General features: G+C 41.2%; 1 protein-coding gene and 2 pseudogenes across 7 annotated transcripts in view; 1 reads left to right on the top strand and 2 right to left on the bottom strand.

Annotated features, from left to right (window-relative positions):
• Positions 1-25,513, top strand: part of COG3 (component of oligomeric golgi complex 3) — an 86,715-nt gene that overhangs the window by 848 nt on the left and 60,354 nt on the right. For all 7 annotated transcript variants that reach the window (XM_059684637.1, XM_059684639.1, XM_059684638.1 and 4 more), the window contains exons 2-5: positions 16,225-16,371; positions 20,697-20,758; positions 22,134-22,299; positions 22,958-23,032. In XM_059684637.1, coding sequence (XP_059540620.1) covers positions 16,225-16,371; positions 20,697-20,758; positions 22,134-22,299; positions 22,958-23,032 — 450 coding nt within the window. The remainder of the gene's footprint in view (positions 1-16,224; positions 16,372-20,696; positions 20,759-22,133; positions 22,300-22,957; positions 23,033-25,513) is intronic.
• LOC132225902 (60 kDa heat shock protein, mitochondrial-like) lies at positions 769-2,933 on the bottom strand (annotated as a pseudogene).
• Positions 18,573-19,153, bottom strand: LOC132228366 (large ribosomal subunit protein uL22-like; annotated as a pseudogene).

Raw genomic sequence — 25,513 nt, 5'->3', positions numbered from 1 at the left:
GTCCATGTATTGTACCTAGTGGAAAGCAGTGGAAACCAGTTTTCTTGCAAAGCTGGGCCGGTACATTATTCCATAAGGCTGGAGTTTGGTTTCGGTGTCAACGTTTTTAATCCTAATTACCTTTGGGATAGTATGCTTCTGACTGATAGGGTGATTCAGTTCAGTTAGTTATAATGGCGTTTTATGAATTGTCAGATGTTTGACAACCCTCTCTAGTTGTGAGGCCAGGTTTAGGAGGGTTATTTTATTAGGGATGATAGTTACTTTTGACGTTGGAAGCATTCTTTTTCATTTTAAGAAAATTGTTGTTACACAAAGGTTGTCACATAATTGGATATTTCTCTGCTTTGTACACAATTATTACTCACCACAGAAAGGCTGCTTAACTTTTTAAAAAATTTTTTATTGATTAAGTTATTACATATGTGTAAGGCTGCTTAACTTTTCACTGGATGGTGGCAAGCATGAAAATCCTCATTTTAACAGAATAGTAGTAAAAATGCCTCTGATTTAAGTTGAAAGATGTATATTGGTACTTGGCTCTTAACACTTGGTTATCTGGAAAGTACAAATATCTTTTTATAAAAGATATTTTATATGTGTAGGCATGGATAATGAATGACAGCAGTAAATCTTTATATATGTTGTCAACTAAAACCAGTAACTGATGGTTATAGTGATGTTCTTAAACATTAGCCATCCTTTTCTTCAGTCATCTTCTTCAAGGGACTTCTCCGAAGCACTGCCTTGAGCTTCCTCTCACAGTTCTCACTGATAATGGTGAAGCACTGTTCTAGGCTTAGAACACGCCACCTCCCACACGCCTCCTATTCCACCCATTTCACCCACTGCGGCGTCTTTCTCTTCTTTAGGAATTTCTGTGACCACAACTTCTGCTGTGGTTAACAGAGAGGCCATTCTGGTACCATCCAATAAAGCAGTTCTTACAATCTTCGTTTGATCAATGCTTCCTTTTTATACCATATTCGCAGAATCTCCAAGCATAGTGTCATAACCACCTTCTGAGGAACTTTGCATAATCTTTTTCAACTATCCATAATCCCTCAACACCTGCATTCTTAGCAATGTTTATTGCAGGAATTTTGAATGCTTTTTTAAAAAATAATTTCTATACCAATTTTTTAATTTTCATGGATTTAATGAGCCCAAGGCTGGAATGCACTGAAGCAGGGCACAACCCCTTCCCAGAGCGATGTCTTCTTCAACAGCAGCTTGTGCAGCATTGAGGGCATGTTACTCTCTTTCTTTTCATTCATTTCCACATCACTTGTGCCAGCAGACCAGCACAGCTACTCCATCTGTGAGTTTTGCCAGATATTCATTTAGTTTTTCCTTTTCATATTCCTTTTCGGATATCTAACTGTTGGATGATTTCTTGAATATGTTTTAAAATTTGAGCCATGTCACCTTTTCCTTTCAAGAGCATGGCATCATCTTTGGTCACAGTGACCTCTCCAATCTTTCCTAACATGAGGCTGAACATTTTCAAAATTTACGATTAATTCTTCTTCTCCAAACACTGCACCACCAGTAGCAATAGCCATGTCTTTAAGCTGGTTCTTTTTATTGTCACCAAAACCTGGATCTTTGACTGCTACAACCAGAAGACGAACTTTTAGCCTAGTCAAAATGAGCGTACTTAGAGCTTCTCCATCAACATCTTCGGCAATTATGACCAGGGCTTACGGTGAGCATTGGCAGTTTCAAGAGCAGGTACAATGGACTGAACTCTGCAAATTTTCTTTCCACTCAATTGAACATAGGCATCTTGGAATTCATTTCTTTTTTTTTTTTTTAATATATTTTATTGATTTTTTACAGAGAGGAAGGGAGAGGGATAGAGAGCCAGAAACATCGATGAGAGAGAAACATCGATCAGCTGCCTCCTGCACGCCCCCCACTGGGGATATGCCCGCAACCAAGGTACATGCCCTTGACCGGAATCGAACCCAGGACCCTTGAGTCCGCAGGCCGACGCTCTATCCACTGAGCCAAACCGGTTCTGGCGGAATTCACATTACTGACCTTTTGATGTATTAATGAAGTATGGAGAAATAGGAGAAATATAACCTTGATCAAATTTCCATGCCTTCAGTAATTTCTAATTCATCATTCAGTGTTTTTCCATCCTTTACTGTGATGATGCTGTTTCTTTCAACCTTTTTCATTGCATCAGAAATGATGTTGCCAATTTCTTTGTTTCCATTTGCAGAAATCATAGCAACCTGAGCAATTTCTTCAAGGGTTGTCACAGGTTTAGACTGTTTCCTAAGTTCAGCAATTACAGCATCAACAGCTAACATCACACCTGATTCCCACTGGATTAGCACCTTTGCTAATTTTCTCAAAGCTTCCCTTGGCAGCAGAGTGTGCCAATACAGTAGCAGTATTGGTGCCTCTTCATTTTTATTATTGGCAACATCTTGAACAAATTTAGTGCCAATATTTTTGTATTTATCTTTTAAGTCAATGGACTTTGCAATGATCACACCATCTTTTGTTACTTTGGGACTTCCCTAACTCTGTCCAGTCAGTAATCACTGTTCTTCCCTTTGGTCCCATAGTAACAGCTACAGCATCAGTTAAAAGGTCTACACCTTACAGCAGGGGTGGGGAACCTTTTTTCTGCAAAGGACCATTTGTATACTTATAACATCACTTGAGGGCCATACAAAATTATCAGTTTAAAAATTAACATGCTATATTTGGTTAAACACTTGATTAACTCACCCCTAATGCCTTGGCAGGGCCAGACCTAATGATTTCAGGCCAGGGACCGGACATTCCCCACCCCTGCCTTAAAGCATTAAGGCTAAAGTATCTGTATCAAAATTTATATCTTTGGCATAAGCCCAAGTGCGATAAGGAGCCAGTGCCCTAATCTGACAAAGGACTTCATGTAATTGAAGCATTTCTGTGGGGTTAGCAACAGGGCATGTGAGCAGTGAGGCAGGCTGTGGCAAGTGAGGATGAAAGCATTATTTTTATACTAGAGGCCCGATGCAGCAAGATTTGTGCAAGAATGGGCCTTCACTCTGGCCAGATCCGCCTTTCCGCCTTCCCACACTGCCCAGAGGCCCAGAGCGGGGTGTCCCGCCCTGCCCCCTGCTGCTTGGAGCCTGTTTATGCAAATTAATCCGCCATCTTTGTTTTATTAGTTTGCATATCCACTCCTGATTGGCTGGTGGGTGGCATGAAGGTATCGTCAATTTGCATCTTTCTCTTTTATTAGTGTAGATGATTTGGAATTGTGTCCAAAGGCAGATTAAATCTCTAGAGACTTAAACTTTTTTTTCTGCCCTCAAACTTTAGAGGTTAAGAACTCTGATTTGAACGTTGCTTCACTTTTATTATTTCATGCTTTGCCATAAAATAGAGGTGTTCTTTCTTGGGTTTCTCTGTCCACCTCTAGGATGCTATGCTGGAAGTGGATTTGAAATAAATGAGGAAGTAGGTGGAAGTTTCTTTGGTTTGATGATCAAAGTCTTTTATGCTCTGTAAATATTCTAGTTGGTCTGATTTGGCCTGATACTGAAGCAAGATGGACATCACAGCAGGAGTGGGGGTATTTCATAAGAAATATAACCCAATTTGTTTTTATTGTCATGGGTCATAAACTTTTATTTCTTATTCTCATTGAACTTAACACATTGTTTGAGGGTAGTTTTTATCGCGCGCTAACAGGTGGCGTGGGCCATTTTTGCAGTTAAATAGATTGATTACCGTTATACCTGGAAGTACATACATAATTCACCATTTTATGTGTTAGAGACCCAAATTTTGTCCTTTGGAATTCGTATATCTGCATGTTAGCATCCTTTTAGAGCAATAATAAAAAAGTATAAAAATAAACGTATTTATACATTACCCGCATTCTACCGCTAGTCTATAAAAAACGTATTAATACGTGTTTCGCGCTCTACTACCAGTCAACGTAAAAGGTATAAATATGTTTCCCGCATACAATGTGTTAAAGGAAAGGGTTTTGAGCGAAGTAAATGGAATCTTCATTTTCACCCCATTCTTTCACATTTATGTAATATAATACCTATCATTAGCCTTATGTAGTCATTGAACATATATACTCTGGGCTAAGAATTGAGGATAGAAAGGTAAGTCAAGATCCCTAGCTAGCTTCATGTTGCTGACATAATTGTGATAATCATGCGCATTTATAAAAGAACAAGAAGGGTAATTTCAGATGATGATCTATGACATAAGGAAAAAACCAGGCTGGTATGACACTAGGGATGAGGTGTGCCTTAGGCAAGGAAGGAAGGCCTTTCTAAGAGAGTAACAGTCTAAGATGAGAACTCATGATTGAAAACAAGAAGCTAGTCTTGCAAAGATAAGTATTAAATGTAATATTTAAGCTGGAGGAAAAAGTAATGCAGTCATGGGTAGGGGATGAGCTTGACAAGTTCCAGCATTCAGTGAGGGTCTTCTGGTATGTGCAGAATGAAATAACCTGTTATTTACCCAACCTGGAATCTTTAAGGGGGAAGTTCTTATTGCTCTTCAGCCCTCCATAGCCTCATTTCCCTTTACTAAAGTGTTTAAATGTCTGGTGGGAAGACTTGGAGTTGAGTTTTTTCTCCCTTTTACGCCATTACTACTCTTTTAACAGTGGTGCTGAAAAAGAATGCCTCAATTTTTATTCTGTCCAAACAGTATATCTCTAAAGGATTTTCCGTAGTGTTTCACAATTTTCATGAGATAAATTACATCCTGAACAGCTGGAACTAGGCAAGTTAGTTGAATAGCAAGAGTCCAGCTAACTCTTAGCAAATATCATAAAGCCATTAACTTCTTTAGAAAATAGCTTTCTCTTTTATGAAGGAGAACTAGTCTTATCTTGGAAAGGAGTTATACCTTTTTATTTATTGTTAGATAAGGGAATTTGTGGTGGAAAATTTTCAGGAGAATATTACAGTAGGTGGACTGGTTTCTGGTAGCCAGGGCATTTTTTTTCTTTCAGTAGGGAGGGCCATTTTCTTTTCTGCTGGACTTAGTAATTCTTTTTCTTTTTTAAAGTATATTTTTATTGATTTCAGAGAGAAGAAGGGAGAGGGAGAGAGAGATACAAACATCAATGATAAGAGAGAATCATTGATTGGTTGCCTCCTGCACACCGTACACTGGGGATTGGGCCCGCAACCCAGGCCTGTGTCCTGACAGGGAATGGAACTGTGACCTCTTGTTCATGAGTTGAAGCTCAGCCACTGAGCCATACTGGCCAGACCAGACTTAGTAATTCTTGATAAAAGACTAAAATAATTTGCCCTGAAATTTACTTCTAATTTACTGTTACAGTTGTTTTCCTAAAGCCTGTGGAACCTTAGACATGATGTTTAACTTTTCTGAGCCCTTTTAAAAAATATATATTTTTAAATTGATTTCAGAGAAGAAGGGAGAGGGAGAGAGATAGAAACATCAATAGCGAGAATCACCGATTGGCTGCCTCCTGCACACCCCACACTGGGGATCGAGCCCATAACCCGGGTATGTGCCCTGACGGAATCAAACTGTTACCTCCTGGTTCATAGGTCAACGCTCAGCCACTGAGCCATGCCGGCCGGGCTGTTTTATTCTTTATGATAGCTCTTGTAAGTTGTAAGAAGGAAATGAAATCATGTAAGTAAAGTGTACATGGCAAGCTACCTGCTAATATTTTTCATGTGCTTTTCCCCTCCAAATGTTTAATACCTAAAAAAATAGATTAGAATCTTATGATCCTGAACTGGTACAAGTGCCACTCAGACCAAAGGTAAGGAAAGAAGAGATTAGTACCTCAAAGAAGGCTCTAAGACTCAATCTTTATCTTTTCAATGATTTGTTGTGAACAAAGACAGTAACATCAGGTTTCATTTAGGGAATAAATTGATTAGAGTGTTTATAAAAGTGATATTCTTTAACTCAGAACTGTGCAAGAAGTTAAGTTTGGGAGGGTAAGGTGTATTTGCTTGCTCTTTCCTAGACCTGTTCAGTTGGTCCGGCAAGGCTTGATGGTTTATTGTAATTAATATTTAATATGTTAGTGTCTCTATTTGCATAAACTAGACAATAATATTCTATGACTGCCCATCAGGAAGCTAGATCTGTGCTCTTCTCTCTCTGGTGGTAAATGTCTGCTCCTTCTGGAAGCCAGGGCAGGTGAGTCAGTGACATTCAGTCATCTCCACTTCAGGAGTGAGTGAGAGGTCAGACAGGAAAGTTTGTGACACCACCACCCTACTTCCTGATTTGCCATTCTGTTCCAGGTGCTTTGAGAAAAGAAGATAGTTTGGTAAAAGTGCCTAATAGGAGACTTTCTCATATGCTATTTTCCCCTTTTTATTGAATTTATTGGAGTGACACTGGTTAAAAAAATTATGCAGTTTTCAGGTACACAATTCCACAACACATCATCTGTACACTGTATTGTGTGTTCACCACCCCAAGACAAGTCTCCTTCCATCACCATTAATCCGCCCTATACTCTCCTCCGCTTCCCCCCACACTCCCCTTACCCCAGCAGTCACCACACTGTTGTTTGTATACATGAGTTTTTTCTTTTTTCTTTATTGCTCAAATCTCCAACCTCCACCCCTCACCCCCCAACAGCTGTCAGCCTGCTCTCTATCTATGAGTCTGTCTCTATTTTGCTTGGTAGTTCAGTTTGTTCATTAGATTCCAAATATGAGAGTCCAAATATGAGTGAAATCATATGGTACTTGTCTTTCTCTGATGGCTCATTTCACTTAGCGTAATGCTCTCCAGGTCAATCCATGCTGTCACAAAGGGTAAGATTTCCTTCTTTTTATGACCTAGTAATACTCCATTGTGTAAACCTACCACAGCTTTTTTATTCGCTCATCTACTGATGGACACTTGGGCTGCTTCCAAATCTTGGCTATTATAAATAATGCTGCAACGAACATAGGGGGTACATATGTTCTTTGGAATTAGTGTTTGGGGTTTCTTTGGGTTTTATTCCTATAAGTGGAATTGCAGGTTAAAAGGCAGTTCCAATTTAAACTTGTTACTTTTTATTTTATTTATTGTCTAAAGTTTTACATATGTCTCCTTCCCCTCCCATTGACACCCCCCCCAAATTTAAATTTTTTGATGTAACCCCATACTGCTTTCCACAGTGGCTGCACCAGTCTGCATTCCACCAATAGTGCACAAGGTGTTCCCTTTTCTCCACATTCTTGCCAACACTTGTTGTTTGTTGATTTATTAATGAGCCATTCTTACAGGTGTGAGGTGATATCTCAGTGTGGTTTAATTTGCATTTCTCTGATGATTAGTCACATTGAGCCTCTTTTCATATGTATATTGGCCATCTGAATGTCCTCTTTGGAGAAGTGTCTCTTCAGGTTCTTTGCCCACTTCTTAATTGTATTGTTTTCTCTTTTGGTGTTGAGTTTTATAAATTCTTTATAAATTTTGCATATTAACTCCTTATCAGATGTATCGCTGGTGAATATGTTCTTCCATTCAGTGGTTTGTCTTTTCATTTTGTTGATGCTTTCTTTCACTGTGCAAGAAATTTTTAGTTTGAAGTAATCTCATTTATTTTTTCTTTTGTTTCCCTTGCTTGAGGAGGTATGCCAGGAAAAATATTGCTATGAGAAATGTCTGAGATTTTACTGCCTATGTTTTCTTCAAGATATTTATGGTTTCAAGTCTAACATTTAAGTCTTCAATCCATTTTTCTTTCACAAAGAAGTCTTTTAAAAAAAATATTTTTCATTGATTTTAGAGAGGAAGAGAGAGGGTGAGAGATAGAATCATCAATGATGAGAGAGAATCATTGATTGGCTGTCTCCTGCACACCCCCCACGGGGGATTTGAGCCTGCAACCTGGGCATGTGCCCTTGACCAGAATCGAACCCGGGACCCTTCAGTTCCCAGGCTCTGTCCACTGAGCCAAAACAGCTAGGGCGGTCTTCAATCCATTCTGAGTTTATTCTTGTGTATGGTGTAAGAAGGTGGTCTAGTTTCATTTGTTTTTTTGCATTTTCCCCAACACCATTTATAGACGAGACCCGTGATTGGCAAACTGTGGCTCACGAGCCACATGCGGCTCTTTGGCCCCTTGAGTGTGGCTCTTCCACAAAATACCACGTGCGGGCGTGCACATACAGTGCGATTGAAACTTTGTGGCCCATGCGCAGTAGTCGGTATTTTGTGGAAGAGCCACACTCAAGGGGCCAAAGAGCTGCATGTGGCTCATGAGCCGCAGTTTGCTGAGCCGCAGTTTGCCGACCACTGGACTAGACTGTCTTCACCTCATTGTATGTTTTTGCCTATTTTTTCAAATATTTGACTATAAAGGTGTGAGTTTATTTCTGGATTCCCTATTCTGTTCCATTGATCTATATGTCGGTTTTTATGCCAGCACCATGTTGTTTTTATTACTATGGCCTGTAGCATAGTTTGATATCAGATAGCATGATTCCTTCCACTTTGTTGTTCTTTCTAAAGATTTCTGTGGCTATTTGGGGTCTTTTGAGGTTCCGTATAAATTTTTGGAGTATAGATTGTTGGGGGGGGGGGGGTATAGACATTTTAATGATGTTAAGTTTTCCTATCCATGAACATGGTATATTCTTGCACATATTTGTGTCTTCTTCAGTGTCTTATAATTTTCAAGTACAGGTCTTTTACATCCTAGATTAAATTTATTTCTAAGTATTTTATTCTTTTTGAAGCAATTGTGATTTGGATTGTTTTTTTTTTAGTTTTCCTTTCCAAAAGTTCTTTACTAGTGAATAAAACTACACTGATTTCTGGATATTTATTTTGTATCCTGCTGCTTTACTAAATTCATTTATCAGATCTAGTAGCGTTTTGGTGGAATCTTTAGAGTTCTCCCTATATACAATATCATGTCATCTGCAAATAATAACAGATTTATTTCTTCCTTTCCAATTTGATGCCTTTTATTTCTTCTTTTTGTCTGATTGGCTGGGACTTCCAGTACTATGTTGACTAAGAGTGGTCATCCTGTTTTGTTCCTAATCTTAAGGGATTTTTGCCTATTGAGTATGATGTTGGCTGTGATTTTATCATACCTGGCCTTTATTATGTTGAGGTATGTTTCCTTTGTTTCTACTTGTTGAGAGTTTTTTTAAAATCATAAATGGGTGCTAGTTTTTCGTATGCCCTTAAAAACAACTTGTTTTGTTACTTTAAAAAATTATTTGTTAGAAGTGGTTGCATTGTGGATTCTCTCGTGCTTGATCTGAGAGAAAATGTTTCGTGTTAGTGAGAACAAGGGAACTGGACAGGAAGCTTTCTTCTGCTTCTGGTATTTAAAAGTCCTTATGATTGAATAGTGGTTAGTATTTGTGCATCAAGTAATAAAATAGAATGCTCTTTCATACATTTATTATATATACTTACAGCATCTAGGTTACAGATTATATTAGGAACTTGTATAGTACCTTCTCAAGTGTCCAGAGTTTTCATGTCATCTTATTTTTAAAGTAAATTAAAGGATAAATATTTTTTGGTTCAAATGACAGACTGAGCACATGTGTATGACACCCCTGGATCCTTTTGACATGATAGTAAATAAATCTGTGGCACACCAAAAACAAAGATGGTATAAAAAACATTAATAGTTAAATTGATTAAAAGTCGGGAGGGCGGGGAAGGATTTTACTTTTCATGTGAGCTTTTCTGATGATTTAGAATAAAAAATACTATGCTTTTGTGTTTTGGAAATTTCTATAAAAGAAGATTGATAACAATTGCAAGTTATCTCTTTGCTTCATTCTACTTTTAAAGTTCTTCATTCTACCCCCAAATTCCTTAGAAATATTTCTTAAGTTGTAAACATTGGCATTGCCTCAGAGAAGAATTGGAAGGACAGAGAAAATGGGTAAGAAGGGAGATTTGCTTTTTTACTTAATTATTTTGTTTTCCTGGGCTTTTAAAATAATGGGCCTATTATAGTTTAACTAGAGACCCGGTGCACGGATTCGTGCATGAGGGGGGTGTCCCTCAGACTGCCTGCACCCTCTCGCAATCCGGGACCCCTCAGGGGATGTCAGACTGCCGGTTTAGGCCCAATCCCCACAGGACATTGGCAGTCAGACATCCCCTGAGGGATGTAGCAGTGTGCCAAGTGGCAGGTGCCTAGGGAGGAGCCCGAACCAAGGTGAGTGCTGTGCCACTGGTGCTCATCCCAGCCTGCTGTGCCAGCTGCTTCTGCTCGGTAGCGCTGCTGCGGAGCCGTGAGCCCAGCTTCTGGCTGAGTGGCGCTCCCCCTGTGGGAGCACACTGACCACCAGGGGGCAGCTCCTGCGTTGTTCTGGTCGTTTGGTCATAATGGTCGCTTAGGCTTTTATATATATAGATGACAAAGAGTTATGAATTTAAAGTAAGTAAATTCCACTTTCCCTTATACCTTGTTGAAAGACAATGGAAAATGCTACATATTAAATACAAAAGGTAAGGTGTGTATAGTGTACTGTTATTTGGTTTATAAAAAGATATACTCCCTTTATATATGCATAGACTATCTTAGGAAAGATTCGTGAGAAACTAGTAACATTGATAGCCTCTGAGGAGGAAACTGCATGGTTAGGAAATAGGATCAACCCAAAGGAGACTTTTCACTGAATAACCTTTGAATTTTTTGCCATGTGAATTTATTACCTATTTAAATAAATATGTTTTTTAAAAAATATGTTTTTATTGATTTTTTTAGAGAGGGAGAGGGAGAGAAAGTTAGAAACATCAATGAGAAACATTAATCAACTGCATGTCCCCTACCAGGGATCAAGCCCTCAACCTGGGCATGTGCCCTGACCAGAAATTGAACTGGGGACCTCTTTAGTTCATAGGTTGAGGCTCAACCACTGAGCCACACAGGCTGGGCTAAAGAAATAATTTTAAAATGACTGCTCTGTATATTAAAAATTAATTTGAAATGAGAAACTTTATCTGGAATTTGTTATATATTATTATTATTTACTTTTAAGAGAGGTTAAATCTCCATTTATTTTACTTTTTTATTTTATTTTATTTTTTTAATTTAATTTAATTTTATTTTATTTTATATTTTATTTTATTTTATTATTTTATTTTATTTTATTTTTTAATCCTCACCTGAGAATATTTTTCCATTGATTTTTTTTTTCTTTTTTTTTAGAGAGAGGGAAAGACAGAGAGAAATATCAATGTGAGAGAAACACATCGATTGGTTGCCTCCTGCATGCACCCTGATCTGGGCCAGGGAGGAGCCTGCTACTGAGGTACATGTCCTTGACTGGAATTGACCCCGGGACCTTTCAGTCCACAGGCTGATGCTCTATCCACTAAGCCAAACTGGCTAGGGCTGGACTTTGTTATATATTATGAGGTAATACCAGAATTATGTGCTGTAAGGTCTCATGAACTATGATAGAATACTAGACGCCTGGTGCACAAATTTGTGCATGGGTGGGGTCTAGCCAGCCTGCCCCGATTGGGGCCAATCAGGCTGGGCCAGCTGGGGGAAGGGCTGCTGGAGGCTGGCTGGCCGGCCCCGCCCCTGATGGGGGTGGGAGCATGATCGGAGGTGAGGCCAGCCCAGGGGAGGGGTCGTGGGCCGTTGGCTGGCCAGCCCGCCCCTTGTCGAACTCCCAGTTGAACTCCTGGTCGAAGGGACAATTTGCATATTAGCCATTTATTATATAGGATTATATAGGATGATTGTGCTCTGCTTTCCCACAGCCATCTCCTTTTTGAGGCCTGCACCACCTGTTCTCATTCTTTCTTGGGAGCATGGAGGTCTGTGAAGAAAACCATGTGTGTGGGTGCTAAATCCTTTTGTGTTTGTGACTTTCAGGCATTTTGTACTTACACCCTAGCCTTTTACAATTTGTAAGAAATTTTAGCTGAATTCTTACCTACTTATATGCTGCTTGTATTTCTTTTTCCATGATCTGCCACAGGTGAGCCAGTGCTCACATTCTGTCTCTCTCTGGAGGTGCCCATCTCACATGGATTTTAAGCTCCTTGGATACTCTGTAATCTCAGCCCTCTGATGGATTCAAGAATAGTTATGCTTTTGTATATTATTTGTCTTTTTCTTATTAGGGTACAAGCAACACTCTGTCCAGCTTTCTTGATCTTAGGTTAGTCTCCATGTGCTTTCTGGTATGTTTTTCAAATCTGAGCCTAATCAATGTCTCTTCATTGTTGCCCCATAGTATTGTGTAAACAGTGCTGATAGAATTTTGTCACGATCTGTTCAGAGATAAATTTTACAATTAGCAAAAAATAATTTTGTAAAGGTAGCTTATGGACTATTCTACGCTCAAAAAGCAGTATAAATTCTGTTTTATAAAATTACTCTGTTGCTGCTAATAAATAGGAATACTAATCCTATCTAATAATAGACAAACATAGTAATTAACCGTAGCTCTGACACGCTTCCCATTGGCTAATCAGGGCGATATGCAAATTAACTGCCAACCAAGATTGTGGCTGGCAGCCATGCAGCTGAAGCGAACAGGAGGCTTGCTTGCTCCAGTGATGGAGGAAGCCAAGGTTCCCCGCCTGCCGCTGCCGGCCTCTGAGCTGCACTCTAAGAAACAATGTTGCAATTATAGAAGCTAAACAAACCAGAAACCTGCTTTCAGCCAGCCGGACCTCAGAGCTGGAGTTGCAACAGTGTTTCAATTATAGAAGCCAAACAAACCCAGATACCTGCTTTCAGCAGCAGTCTCAGAGCTGGAGCTGAGCCTCAGAGCTAAAGCCAGCTCTCAGTTCCAGTGACAGCCATAGAAGGTAAATAAATCCCAGAATAAAAAGGAAAAAAGAAATAAAGGAGAGGTTGGGAGCTTCAGTCACCCGCCAGCCTGAAAACGGCCCTCAGCCTCTCACCCAGACTGGCCAGGCACCCCAGTGGGGACCCCCACCCTGCAGGGGTGTGACCAGCTGCAAACAGCCATCACCCCCTCATCCAGGCTGGCCAGGCACCCATGCGGGACCCCCACCCTGATCCGGGACACCCTTCAGTGCAAACCAGCCGACCCCTATCTGTGCACCAGGCCTCTATCCTATATAGTAAAAGAGTAATATGCAAACTGACCCTAACAGCAGGACTGGGAATGACTGGCCACTATGATACACACTGACCACCAGGGGGCAGACACTCAATGCAGGAGCTGCCCTCTGGTGGTCAGGGCGCTCTCACAGGGAGGAGCTCTGCTCAGCCACAAGCCAGGCTGATGGCTGCCAGTACAGCGGTGGTGGTGGGAGCCTCTCCTGCTTCCTCAGCAGCGTTAAGGGTGTCCGACTGCAGTTTAGGCCTGCTCCCTGCTGGCAAGTGGACATCCCGCGAGGGCTGCCCAGCTGCCAGAGGGATGTTTGATTGCCATCTTAGGCCCAATCCCCTGGGGAGCGGGCCTAAGCCAGCAGGTGGTCATCCCCTGAGGGGTCCCAGACTGCGAGAGGGCACAGGCCGGGCTGAGGGACCCCCCTTCCCCCCCGAGTGCACAAATTTTTGTGCACTGGGCCTCTAGTAATATGATAAATAGCAGTAGCTCAAATTTATTGTGTTCACTATGTGACAGGCATTATGTTAAGTACATGTAGCATTGTCTCTGATGTGTTTACCTCCCCCACTCCAAGGAGGCAGCTTGTTGTTGGTAATTGGGGTGATTGTACAGAGTATGAGCAGGTGCGACTCATCTCAACTCAGCTTCATTGGTCCTTCAAAACTCTTGCTAGTGACACTTTAAACTAGCTGTGGGCAAACTACGGCCCGCGGGCCGGATCCGGCCCGTTCGGCTGTTCTATCCGCCCGCGGAGCTGAAAGAGCGGAGGGTTCTCTTGCTCTCCCCTCCGCTCCTTCACCAGCAGCAGTGTTAACATGGCAACGTCGGGAAACACGGCCGCAGCTCCTTCTTCTGAGTCCAGTTTAAGAACCCATTGTGGCCCTGGAGTCAAAAAGTTTGCCCACCCCTGCTTTAAACTCAAGATAGAGTCTCACTGGATTTGAGAAACTTAATTCTTACTGTGCCATAGTCCTTTTATACTGAAAGGTTATGTCATCATTCAGGAAGAATTTATATGAACAAGTGATGCCCTTAATCTGACATACATCTAACCCAGCGGTCGCCAACCTTTTGGACCTCACAGACCTTCAGTGGTCCATGGACCACCAGTTGGTGACCGCTGCTCCAAATGTTTCTTTAAACCAGTGGTTGCCAACCTTTCGGACCTCACAGCCCACCAGTGTTCTGCGCACCACTGGTTGGAGACTGCTGATCTCTTGGCTCTTGAGTCAGAAAGCAGAACCAGAACCTTCCCTGGCACCGCGCCCCCCCCCCCCCCCCCCCCTTTATTTTGGTCTGCAGCTTCCCAGCAGTCTTAGGAGCCTGCTTTTCCACACCTCTGTTTACTTCTTTTCACAATGGCTTTTTGATACAGATAATGTAGATCCTATTTTACAGTGAAGAATTTGAGCATTAGAAGCAGAAAGTAATTTGCCCATTATCACGTAGCTTATAAATGAGCAGGAGCAAGGCTCAAACCGGCTGCACTATAATGTTATTTACTGTGCAAGAAGGTATAACCCCCCTTGGACCCAGGTGCAATACCCCCTGTATTTAAAGAGTTGTATTTTTTGTTATTCTCACCCAAGGACATGCTTTTATGATTTTTTGAGAGAGAGAGAATGGGGAGAGAGAGAGAGAGAGAGAGAGAGAGAGAGAGAGAGAGAGAGAAGAGGGAAGAGAGAGAAGAGAGAAACATCAGTGTGAAAGCGAAACAGCAATTGGTTTCCTCCTGAATGTGCCCGACTGTGAATTGAACCCACAACCAGGATATGCGTCCTGACCGGGAATCAAACTCACTGCCTTTCTGTGTATGGGACAATGCTCCAACCAACTGAGCCTTACCAGCTAGGGCTAAAGGATTGTATTTTTAAATTAGTGATGGTGTATTTTGCATCTAGTTTATTTCAGTTTTAAAGAGAAAATACTGTCTTCAGATGAAACTTTTATATCTAGAAGAATAGACAGGAGGGCAGTTTTTTAAGATTATGGATCAAAATTTTATATTGCTGGACCTTAAATGTCATGCCCTAAGAGCTAAAAACTGGAATTGAAACAAAACAGTTAGGCCCTTATACAACTTCCCCAGCATCTACACTCCCTTTCTTTTAGGTCTAAAAATAGTGTGTCTGTACCACTACAGGTAAGTTAGCACTGGACTACCTTCAGCAGTAGTGGAGAACTAGAAAGTATTATAGGTCTGATGGCATCAAAATGAGGCCTTGTATGTGGGGCTCTCCTGAAACAGTTGGGAAACTGAAATTCTATGTAGTTGTAATTTCAAAATTTGTCAGCAAGAAGGTGTGGGTAAAGTGTGCCAGCGGTAGAAATGGTAGGAGTTAATGTTTATTGGTACTTAATTCTTGGGTGGGATTTGTTTTCTGTTGGTTGATGTTAATGAGGTCAGGCTTTAGAGCAGTAGTTCTCAACCTTGCCTGCACATTAGGATCACCTGGGAATCTTTTTAAAATCCTGATTTCTGGGCCTCATCCTTCGGAAATTCTGTTTCTTTGTTACTAATGTTGTGGCCCCACCCCATAACAAAGAAACAGAATTTCCGGAGGACGAGGCCCAGAAATCAGGATTTTAAAAAGATTCCCAGGTGATTCTAATGTGCAGCCAAGGTTGAGAACCACTGCTATAGATGATGGGGAAGGCAAACTACTTTCCATAGCACACAGGTTTTGCCTTTGGTGCTAGTTGACAAGCTGTTCAAGTAAGAAAATGTGTGTGCATTTGCATAGATTCACCACCAGTACAGTGGGGCCTTGACTTACGAGTGTCCCGACGAGTTTTTTGAGATACCAGCTGTCTCTCGGCTGATTTTTTCCATTGAGTTGATAGAGTAATTTGAGTTAACGAGCTCCTTAACATGCTCCTTAACGAGCTCGGTCTCAGAAGGAATTAAACTCGTAAGTCAAGGCCCCACTGTATTAGAAAGGTAACTAAAAAACCATATTTTACTAATGGTGGGGTATCAGTGTCATGTTGACATTTTGAGACTAGAATTAATATAGAGAGAGCCTAGTTATAAATGTTAGCATTACATGGCATTAACTTTAAATGATTTAATAGAAAACTTTCATTTATCTTTCAAAACAACTGAGTTGTAATACCAATCTTGAGTTAAGTAAAATTTAAGGTTATTTTCTTTTTCAAGCTCCCAATTGAAGACTTATGCAATTTAACGTCCCAGTCGCTGCCCATTGCACAGACTTCAATAGTACCTGAATCTACAGAAGACATTCTCTTGAATGGTTTCATTTCATTAGAAATGGAAGAAGAAAAAATAGAAACGGCACAGCAGGTAAGTGGCAATATTTTTTCTAAGGATGTTTGATCATTTTATTTATTTATTTTTTACAGAGAGGAAGGGAGAGGGATAGAGAGTTAGAAACATCGATGAGAGAGAAACATCCATCAGTTGCCTCCTGCACACCTCCTACTGGGGATGTGCCCTCAACCAAGGTACATGCCCTTGACTGGAATCGAACCTTGGACCTTTCAGTCTGCAGGTCGACCCTCTGTCCACTGAGCCAAACCGGTTACGGCTGTTTGATCATTTTAAATTAAATGTCTTGATACAGGGCTAATAAAAAAGATCCTAATTAAAAGTTCTGAACTTTTGAAACTATACAGGGTGGTACAAAAGTAGGTTTAGAGTTGTTTGTATGGAAAATAATTAATAATAATACAAGAATAAACTGTTTTGTGTACTCACATTTGTAAACCTACTTTTGCCCCACTCTGAAGTTAACAAAATTTTTTTAGAACATTCTTTATTTTGTGTTAGTTGTGACTGTTAAGTATTTTAAATGAACTTTTTGCCCAATCATATTTGCAGTAGAGAGAAAAATATATTTCAAGTTTAGATGTTGATTGATTATATTTATTAAGGTTTTAGTATTTTATGTACTTTTGACTTCCCCCAGTGTATGTCTATGTTATGTCCCCTCCAGCATGCAGTGTGCGTGTACATACACACACAGACACATACACATACCATTCTGTTTTTAGGTAAATTTATTTTATAATTTATCTTTATTGTTGAAAGTATTACAGATGTCCCCCCCGCACTCTCCCCCCTTCCATTGACCCCTCTACCCTACTCCTGCCGGCTCCCCAGGCCTTCATACACTATTGTCTGTGTCCATGGGTTATGGCTAGGTAATTTAAAAACAACAACTAAATAATCTTTTTAGATGAATGCTTATAGCTACTTTTAGTAATGTAGCCTGTGTAATCTTCTCTTGTTTTTTGCTTATTCCTGATTAAAAATCTAAATGTTCAGTAGTTTCTTCTGCCACTTCCTCTGCTTCTCTTTCTGTTCTGTGAAGAATCAAAGCTGAGGCATTTACTGAGTAAAACATAAAACAAATATGCTGACCTGCATGTATAGTAAGTTGAGGGAAGACGTGCAGTAAAGTGATTAAGAACTCTAGCTCTCGCCCTGACCTGTTTGGCTCAGTGGATAGACCGTCGGCCTTCCGACTGAAGGGTCCTGGGTTCGATTCTTGTCAAGGGCATGTACCTTGGTTGCGGCCACATCCCTGGTGGGGGTTGTGTAGGAGGCAGCTGATCGATGTTCCTCTCTCATCGATGTTTCTAACTCTCTATCCTTCTCCCTTCCTCTCTGTAAAAAAAATCAATAAAATATATTTAAATAAAAAAAGCTCTAGCTCTCGAGTCAGGTCCTGGATCTGAAAGTCACCTGTGTCGCTTACCATCCTTGTGAGCTTAGGAACATTTCTTTTTATTTTTAGTCTTTAGTTTCCTTATGAGTAAACAATAATTATATACCTACATCATAGGATTTTTGCGAGAATTAAATAAGATAATGCATGTAAATGCAGTATGTGGCAGGCACACAATCAGGGTTCAGTAAGTGATAGCCAAGGTACTTGTCAAGCTTAGTCTCTTGAGAGAATAAAGCATACTTTGACTTCAAATCCCACTTGCACCAGTCTGTGAACTTACTTGGACTATTAAATAATAACTTACTTGGACTATTAAAATACTCTTCTGGATTAAATTTGCACTTGTATATCTCTTTTTAAATTTAGAAAAATCTAATATATTGAGTTATAATTTATGTACAGTAAAATGTAATCATTCTAAGTGTACACCTTGGCGAGTTTTGACAAGTATCTATACCTGTGTAAGATATAGACAAGATATAAAACATTTTCATTGGTCCAAAAGTTCCCTCATGCTTGTCATGGTCACGGTCAACCTCTCCCATCTCTTTTTAATAATAGATATTTTCATAATATAGGGCCAGAATTCAGACCCAGGATTAGCTAATACAAAAGTCCATGTTCTTAAATCAGTCTGTTATATTATTTTTGAGTTTATATTCTCACAATTCCTACTAGATAATATTAATATTTACTCAAAGCCCAATGTTACATACCCAGAATTGGCAAACTAGCAAATAGGCTTTAGCCTCTCAAGAAGAAATAATTATTTTTTTGCCTTTCTTTTATTAGTATTTATTTTATGCTGAATTTACTCCCAGGCCATAAGTTTTTGTTTCTTCAGTTTCTTCTAGGACATCTTTTTCTTCTGTGCAAACTCCTCTTCTGGTTTAGAAACAATCTGCTCTTTTCAGTAAGAGTCCTTTCACTGTAGCAGGGAGAACTCATGTGTGGGGTAATCCACTCTTGGGCTCTGTAGGTTCTATGCTGCATCTTGGGAGCTTTGTTCACCTGGATGTGCTCAGTGACCAGAGAACCTACATATAAAGTTTAAGTTCAGCAGTGCTCTCTGCATTTTTAAACACATGCAGCAAAAATTCAGCACTCTTTTTGGGCCAATGACCCTGTGTCCAGCCCTACTGTTTTGCCTGGGCATATCTACCAACTCCACCATTGTAACGACGGAATGGCACACATTGCTTCTGTAAAGTGACATCCTTCAGATACTTGGTGGCTTTTCGAATACGCATACCTTGGTGGTCTGGGCAGTTTCATGAGTGTTCTTAAAGTGAACACGAAGATTTGAGCTTCTTGATTTGCATGATTTTGTAGGGTTTTCTGGGTCAAGTGAATAGTGAATCATTTTCAAAGGTCACCTCTGGCCACTTTGGGGAAGAGCAGAAATATTTCTTATGTATTATATTTTTAACTAGGGGCCCGGTGCACGAAATTCGTGCACTGGGTGTGTGTGTGGGGGGGAGTGTCCCTCAGCCCAGCCTGCCCCCTCTCACATACTGGGAGCCCTCAGGCGTTGACCCCCATCACCCTCCAATCGCAGGATCGGCCCCTTGCCCAGGCCTGACGCCTCCGCCAGAGGTGTCAGGCTTGGACAGGGGACCCCCATCTCCCCCCGATCACTGGCTCTGGCCCCCGCCCAGGCCTGAGGCCTCTGGCCCAGGAATCATGCCTGGGCAGGGGACCCCCATCTCCCTCTGATCGCTTGCTCCACCCCCCGCCCAAGCCTGACGCCTCTGACCCAGGCTTCAGGCCTGGGCAAGGGGACCATCATATCCCCCCAACCCCCGGCTCCACCCCCCACCAGGCCTGATGCCTCGGCCAGAGGAGTTGACCCTCATCACCCTCCAATCACCAATCACCGGATCGGCCCCTTGACCAGGCCTGAGGCCTCCGGCAGAGGTGTCAGGCCTGGGCAGGGGCCCCCCAGCTCCCCGTGGTTGCAGGCTCCGCCCCTGCTCAGGCCTAACACCTCTGGCTGAGGCGTCCGGCTCGGGCAGCGGGGACCTGCAGCTGCAGCGGCCCCGCGATCGTGGGCTCCGCTTTAGGCCCAGGCAAGGGACCCCTAGCTCCTGGGACTGCCAGCTTCGACCGTGCCCAGCTCCCATCGGTGGCTCCACCCCTACTTCCTGCTATCACTGGCCAGGGCGGCAAAGGCGCCTGATTCTCTGATCATGGCTGGGGGGCAGGGCAAAGGCGGCCCCAGGGCCGCCTTTGCCCTGCCCCCCAGCTCTTAGGTCCCCCCTGGGTTTCCGATCACTGTCAGTGGCAGGGGGCTTCTTCCTGCTTTCCCTTTCGCCTCCCTGCATTGTGCCTACATATGCAAATTAACCGCCATCTTGTTGGCAGTTAACTGCCAATCTTAGTTAGCAGTTAATTTGCATATAGCCCTGATTAGCCAATGAAAAGGGTATCGTCGTACGCCAATTACCATTTTTCTCTTTTATTAGATAGGATACTCTTTTTTAAGTAACTCAGAAAATGACCCATTTTTTTTTCTTTTTTATTGAATTTACTGGGGTGATACTGGTTAACAAAATTATATAGGCTTCAGGTGCACAATTCCACAACACATTATCTGTACACTATACTCTGTGTTCACCACCCCCAGTGAAGTCTCTGTCCCTCACCATTTATCCCCCCCGCCATACCCTCCTCCACTTTCTCCACTCCTTCCTCTCCCCATCAATCACCACATTGTTGTCCGTGGGCCATTGTTTTTAATATCCTTTGCTTTTCCTTGCATGTAGATATTGACTATACAATTAAATTGTCTCTGGGTTTAAAACCAATTATTAATATCTGATCCCCAAACAATAAGAATTAGTGTTACTCTTTTGACTTGCTGTTTAGCATGTAACCACTTTTCATTTTGTCTGTTTTAGTTTTGTTGACAATATAATATTCTTTATTTTTCCAGTTTTTCTCATGGTTTGCAAAGCTACAAACTCAGATGGATCAGGATGAAGAAACTAAATATAGGTATGTGGCTCTTGCATTTGTTGGCTATCCTAATTTTTAGATCACAGTCATCTAAAACATTTTGTATCCTGTGTCTCTAAATAAAATTAACATACAAAGAAAACTCCAACAGCAATATTTTCTTTAAAAGTAGCCAGGGAGAGGATTTGGGTTAACTGGTATTAGAAGCTGTGTAATTGAAAAGAAAATTACATTGTAATTAATAAGTTAGCAAGGGTTGGGGGGGATGGAGGGGGTGGCAGACATTGGTTTTTAGATAACTCTAGAAAGTTTGGGTTCAAGTGGTAATTGTACAGGAACTCTAAGAGGTGTTTGTTGCCTTTCTTTAAAAGGGGAGACCCAAGAGACTTTATGGATGGCCACCTAGCTTCCCGGGTGTAACCATGTTGTTCTGTTTGTGTATATTGATAGCAAGGGAGAAATGGTGGTATACTGTTTCTGGCAGATTTGGGGACTATGGCTTGCATTCAGTGAACATTTATTAAGTGACTGTAATTGCTAAGCATTGTGTTAGGCCCTGTGATGTATGATTCCAATTAATCTTTATAGCAGCTCTGTGAGAAAAGGTAATATTATTCCCATTTTACAAATGAGCAAACTGAGGCTTGGAGATATTAAAGTAGCTTGCCTAATGTCATGGAGACTTGGGCAGAGCTGGGATTTAGACTTAGGTCTTCTAATTTTGAGTCCAGAATTCTTCCCATGACATCACACTATCTCTCAAAGGTGGAAGTGACCTGAAGGATTGACCTTGATGCCTTGGGATGGATGGCCCTTGTGTCTCAGACTTTAAAAGTTGAGCTGGTGATTTATTGCCTTACATGTGAAAAGCCAGTCTATAGCTTCAAGGCTGATTCCTTTTGTTGCTCCTTCTAAAAATTTTTAAAAAAAAATTAAAAAAATATATATGTATTTATTATTTCTGAGAGGAAGGAAAAGGGAGAGAGACTGATAGAGACTGATAGAAACATCAGTGATGAGAGAGAATCATTGATCGTCTGCCTCCTGTATGCCCCACACTGAGGATGGAACCTGCAATCCAGGCATGTGTCCTGACTGGGAATCAAACCATGACCTCCTGGTTCTTAGCTCGACACTCAACCACTGAGCAACACTGGCTGGGCTTTTTTTTTTTTTTAATTGTTGTTGTTATTGTTGCTCCTTTTAGTTTCGGTAATTTTCCTTCTTAAGTATTGAAACAGTCTGTAACATAGCTTTTGGTAGATTTCTGTATATAATGAACTGTAGTGAATAGGCCTGACTTTTCCTCCTGAAATTCAAGTGTTTGGGGGGAAAAATGAGACTTTGTTGTTTATTTTCTATGTTTATTGGGGGAAAATATTATTGCCAATCCCCTTTTGGTTCTGTTTTCTAGACAGATGAGGGATTACTTGTCTGGGTTTCAGGAGCAGTGTGATGCTATATTGAATGATGTAAACAGTGCTCTTCAGCATCTGGAATCATTGCAGAAACAGTATCTTTTTGTGTCCAATAAGACAGGAACCCTACACGAAGCCTGTGAACAACTCCTAAAAGAACAGGTAATTTGGAGTAGGAGAGAGGGTCAGTGATTATGCTTACTATTTTATTTTAAAATAGATGAATACTTTTTAATTCTAATTTCCTCAACTTAGATATTGAACACTGCTCTATATAAGGCCCTGTGCTAATAAGAGTGCAAAATATTACATTGACAGCCTTCTTTTCATTCTAAGTAAGCTTATGTGAACAGGGGCAAGGATAAGCTTTCCTATGTTTTGAGCTATTAGGTCTCAGTACACTTTCAGAGTGAAGAATATATATTAATTTGCTCTGTCTGCTCTTTATCATTGATACTTTTGAAACAGGCATAGTGTTTATGGGTAATGATGGGGTTTAAGAAAAGATGAAGTGATGTAGGTAGTGTTTAAATTGTGACTTAAAGATAGACTATTTTCATTACTTTGTTTATCTCAGAGTTTTCTTTATGTGTGTTCTGTTTCTTAAAAGGCAATTCATAATTTATTATTTTGTAAGGTTACAAAATAATATAATTTACTGTGATAATCATTGCTGATTTTAGTCCATGATTGCAAAAATCTTTGAGCATTATTCTGAAATCTTATGTTTTATGTATATCAATTCAGATAGTTTTTGAGACTGGAGTGTTGATTTTTATGTTCTCATAATAACTGATTTTTCTCTTTTAAAAAATGCAAGTCGGAACTTGTTGATCTGGCTGAAAACATTCAACAAAAGCTTTCCTATTTCAATGAATTGGAAACTATTAACACAGTAAGCATGTTTTTTACTTTTTGTAAAGTTAGTGACTTTATTTTATATTTCCCTTTCTGAAAATAATCTTGAAACCTGTAAATTGGCTTGAGTGATATTTTAACTTAATAGTTTGCTTGATGAAAGTATTCCTCTTTGTGGCTGATGGACATACCATTACCACTTCAGATTTTTTTCAAATATGATTTAAGTAATAGTTCTGTTTGAATTGTATTACTGTTACAAAAAATCTTTTTGTTGTCTGACCAGTGTGACTCAGTGGTTGAGTGTCGACCTATGAACCAGGAGGTCATGGTTCTATTCCTGGTCAGGGCACATGCCTGGGTTGTGTGCTTGATCCCAGGGCATGTGCAGGAGGCAGCCAATTAATGATTCTCTCATTGTTTCTATCTCTCTCTCCCTCTCTGAAATCAATAAACATATACTTAAGAAAATATTTTAAAAACTTTGTTGGTTACCTCTTATAGTATCTTATTTATAAGCTGTGAGAAAGATTATAAGAAGAAATATTAAATTTTAAATCTCGTTGTGGTCGGACTACTATCTATATATATAAAAGGCTAAGTGACCTTCTGACCATCTGACCGGTAGCGATGATGTGCACTGACCACCAGGGGTCAGACGCTCAATGCAGGAGCTGCCGAGCTGCGGTAACTTGGCAGCGGTGGTTCTTGGGTGATGTATCCTGGAACCAGAGAGGAGGGAGCCTGATTCTGGGATGCATCACCTGAGAACTGCCCTCTCGCAATCCGGCACCTCTCAGGGGATGTTGGAGAGCCGGTTTCGGCCGATCCCCGCAGGCCAGGCCAAGGGACCCCACCTGCTGGAGGAACCCCGCTCACTCTGCAGACACCCTTTGAGTTGCAGCGCCACCTCTGGTGCAGCCTGCTGGGAAGGGACCGTGGGAGGTTGGTTCCAGGGCGTATCTGGCCTGTCTTGCCCAGTCCTGTCCCGCTGGCTACCTTCTAATTAATTTCCTTTCAATGTGCACGAATCTGTGTACCGGGGCACTAGTAATAATAATAAAAACATGTTTTAAACTAATCTCATATGTAGTGTAAGGAAAAGTATAGTCCTCATAATGTATTTTTTTTTTATCGCAAAGTAATAGTCTCAATAAAGACTGCTGTGTAAATGATATTTCTGGTTCATAAAAATAATCATAACTATAATCACAGTATGTTATTTAAATATTAAGTTAATCATAATGATAATTTACTAAAAGATAGAAGTAAAACTAGTAGTCAGTTAACAATGGAATAGAATGGGAAATGGTTCATTGCCAAGCTATTTGTATATCGAGATAAGAAATAATTGGCTGGTTTTACTTACATTTTATAACCTATATAATAAAGAGCTAATATGCAAATGGTTGGGGCCAGGGTACCTGAGGCCGGGCCGGGGGACCTGAGGCTGCATTCCACCCCCTGCCTGGCAGGGCTTGACAGGGGACCTGAGTCTGTGCCCCCTCCCCACCCCCCTGCCCGGCGGGGCTTGACAGGGGACCTGAGGCTCCGCCCTCTGCCCAGTGCCAGAGGACCTGAGGCTATGCTTCCCCCCTATAGGGCTTGACTGGAATGGGGCTGGCCAGGTCTGGGTCTCACGTGATTTCAAGGCACATACGGGTGGGTGGGGACTTGACTCTGGGTCCTGTGGTGCACCCCAGACTCTGACAGGAGGGAGATTTTCATATACATTTTAGTAATTTTCTTTCATCTCTGACACTTCTATTATAGAAAAAGGGCAAATAGCAATATTAAAATATTTCCTCTAATTCCCTTTTGATGTGCATGAATTTTGTGCACTGCGCCACTAGTATATTTATACTAGAGGCCTGGTGCATGAAATTTGTGCACTCATGGCGGGGCTGGGGTGTTCCCTCAGCCTGGCCTACACCCTCTCGCAAGCAGACATCCCTCTCACAGTCTGGGACACCTTGCTCCTTACCACCCGCCTGCTCGCTGCTCCTTACCACTGAGCTCCCTGCTCCTTAGTGCTGCCGTGGAGGTGGGAGAGGCTCCCGCCACCACCGCTGTACTCGCCAGCTGTGAGCCCGGTTTCTGGCTGAGCGGCACTCTCCTGTGGGAGTGCACTGACCACCAAGGGGCAGCTCCTGTGTTGAGCATCTGCCCCCTGGTCAGTGCACATCATAGTGACTGGTCGTTCTGTCATAATGGTCGCTTAGGTTTTTATTGTATAGATCAGGGGTGGGCAAACTTTTTGACTCGAGGGCCGCAATGGGTTCTTAAACTGGACCGGAGGGCCGGAACAAAAGCATGGATGGAGTGTTTGTGTGAACTAATATAAATTCAAAGTAAACATCATTACATAAAAGGGTACGGTCTTTTTTTTTTTTTTTAGTTTTATTCATTTCAAACGGGCCGGATCCGGCCCGCGGGCCGTAGTTTGCCCACGGCTGGTATAGATTATATATTTATATTATTACATATTGTATATTATATATATACTAGAGGCCTGGTG

The sequence above is a fragment of the Myotis daubentonii genome, chromosome 2, assembly GCF_963259705.1.
Source record: "Myotis daubentonii chromosome 2, mMyoDau2.1, whole genome shotgun sequence".
NCBI lineage: Eukaryota > Metazoa > Chordata > Mammalia > Chiroptera > Vespertilionidae > Myotis > Myotis daubentonii.
This window is presented reverse-complemented; position numbering and strand designations above follow the sequence as displayed.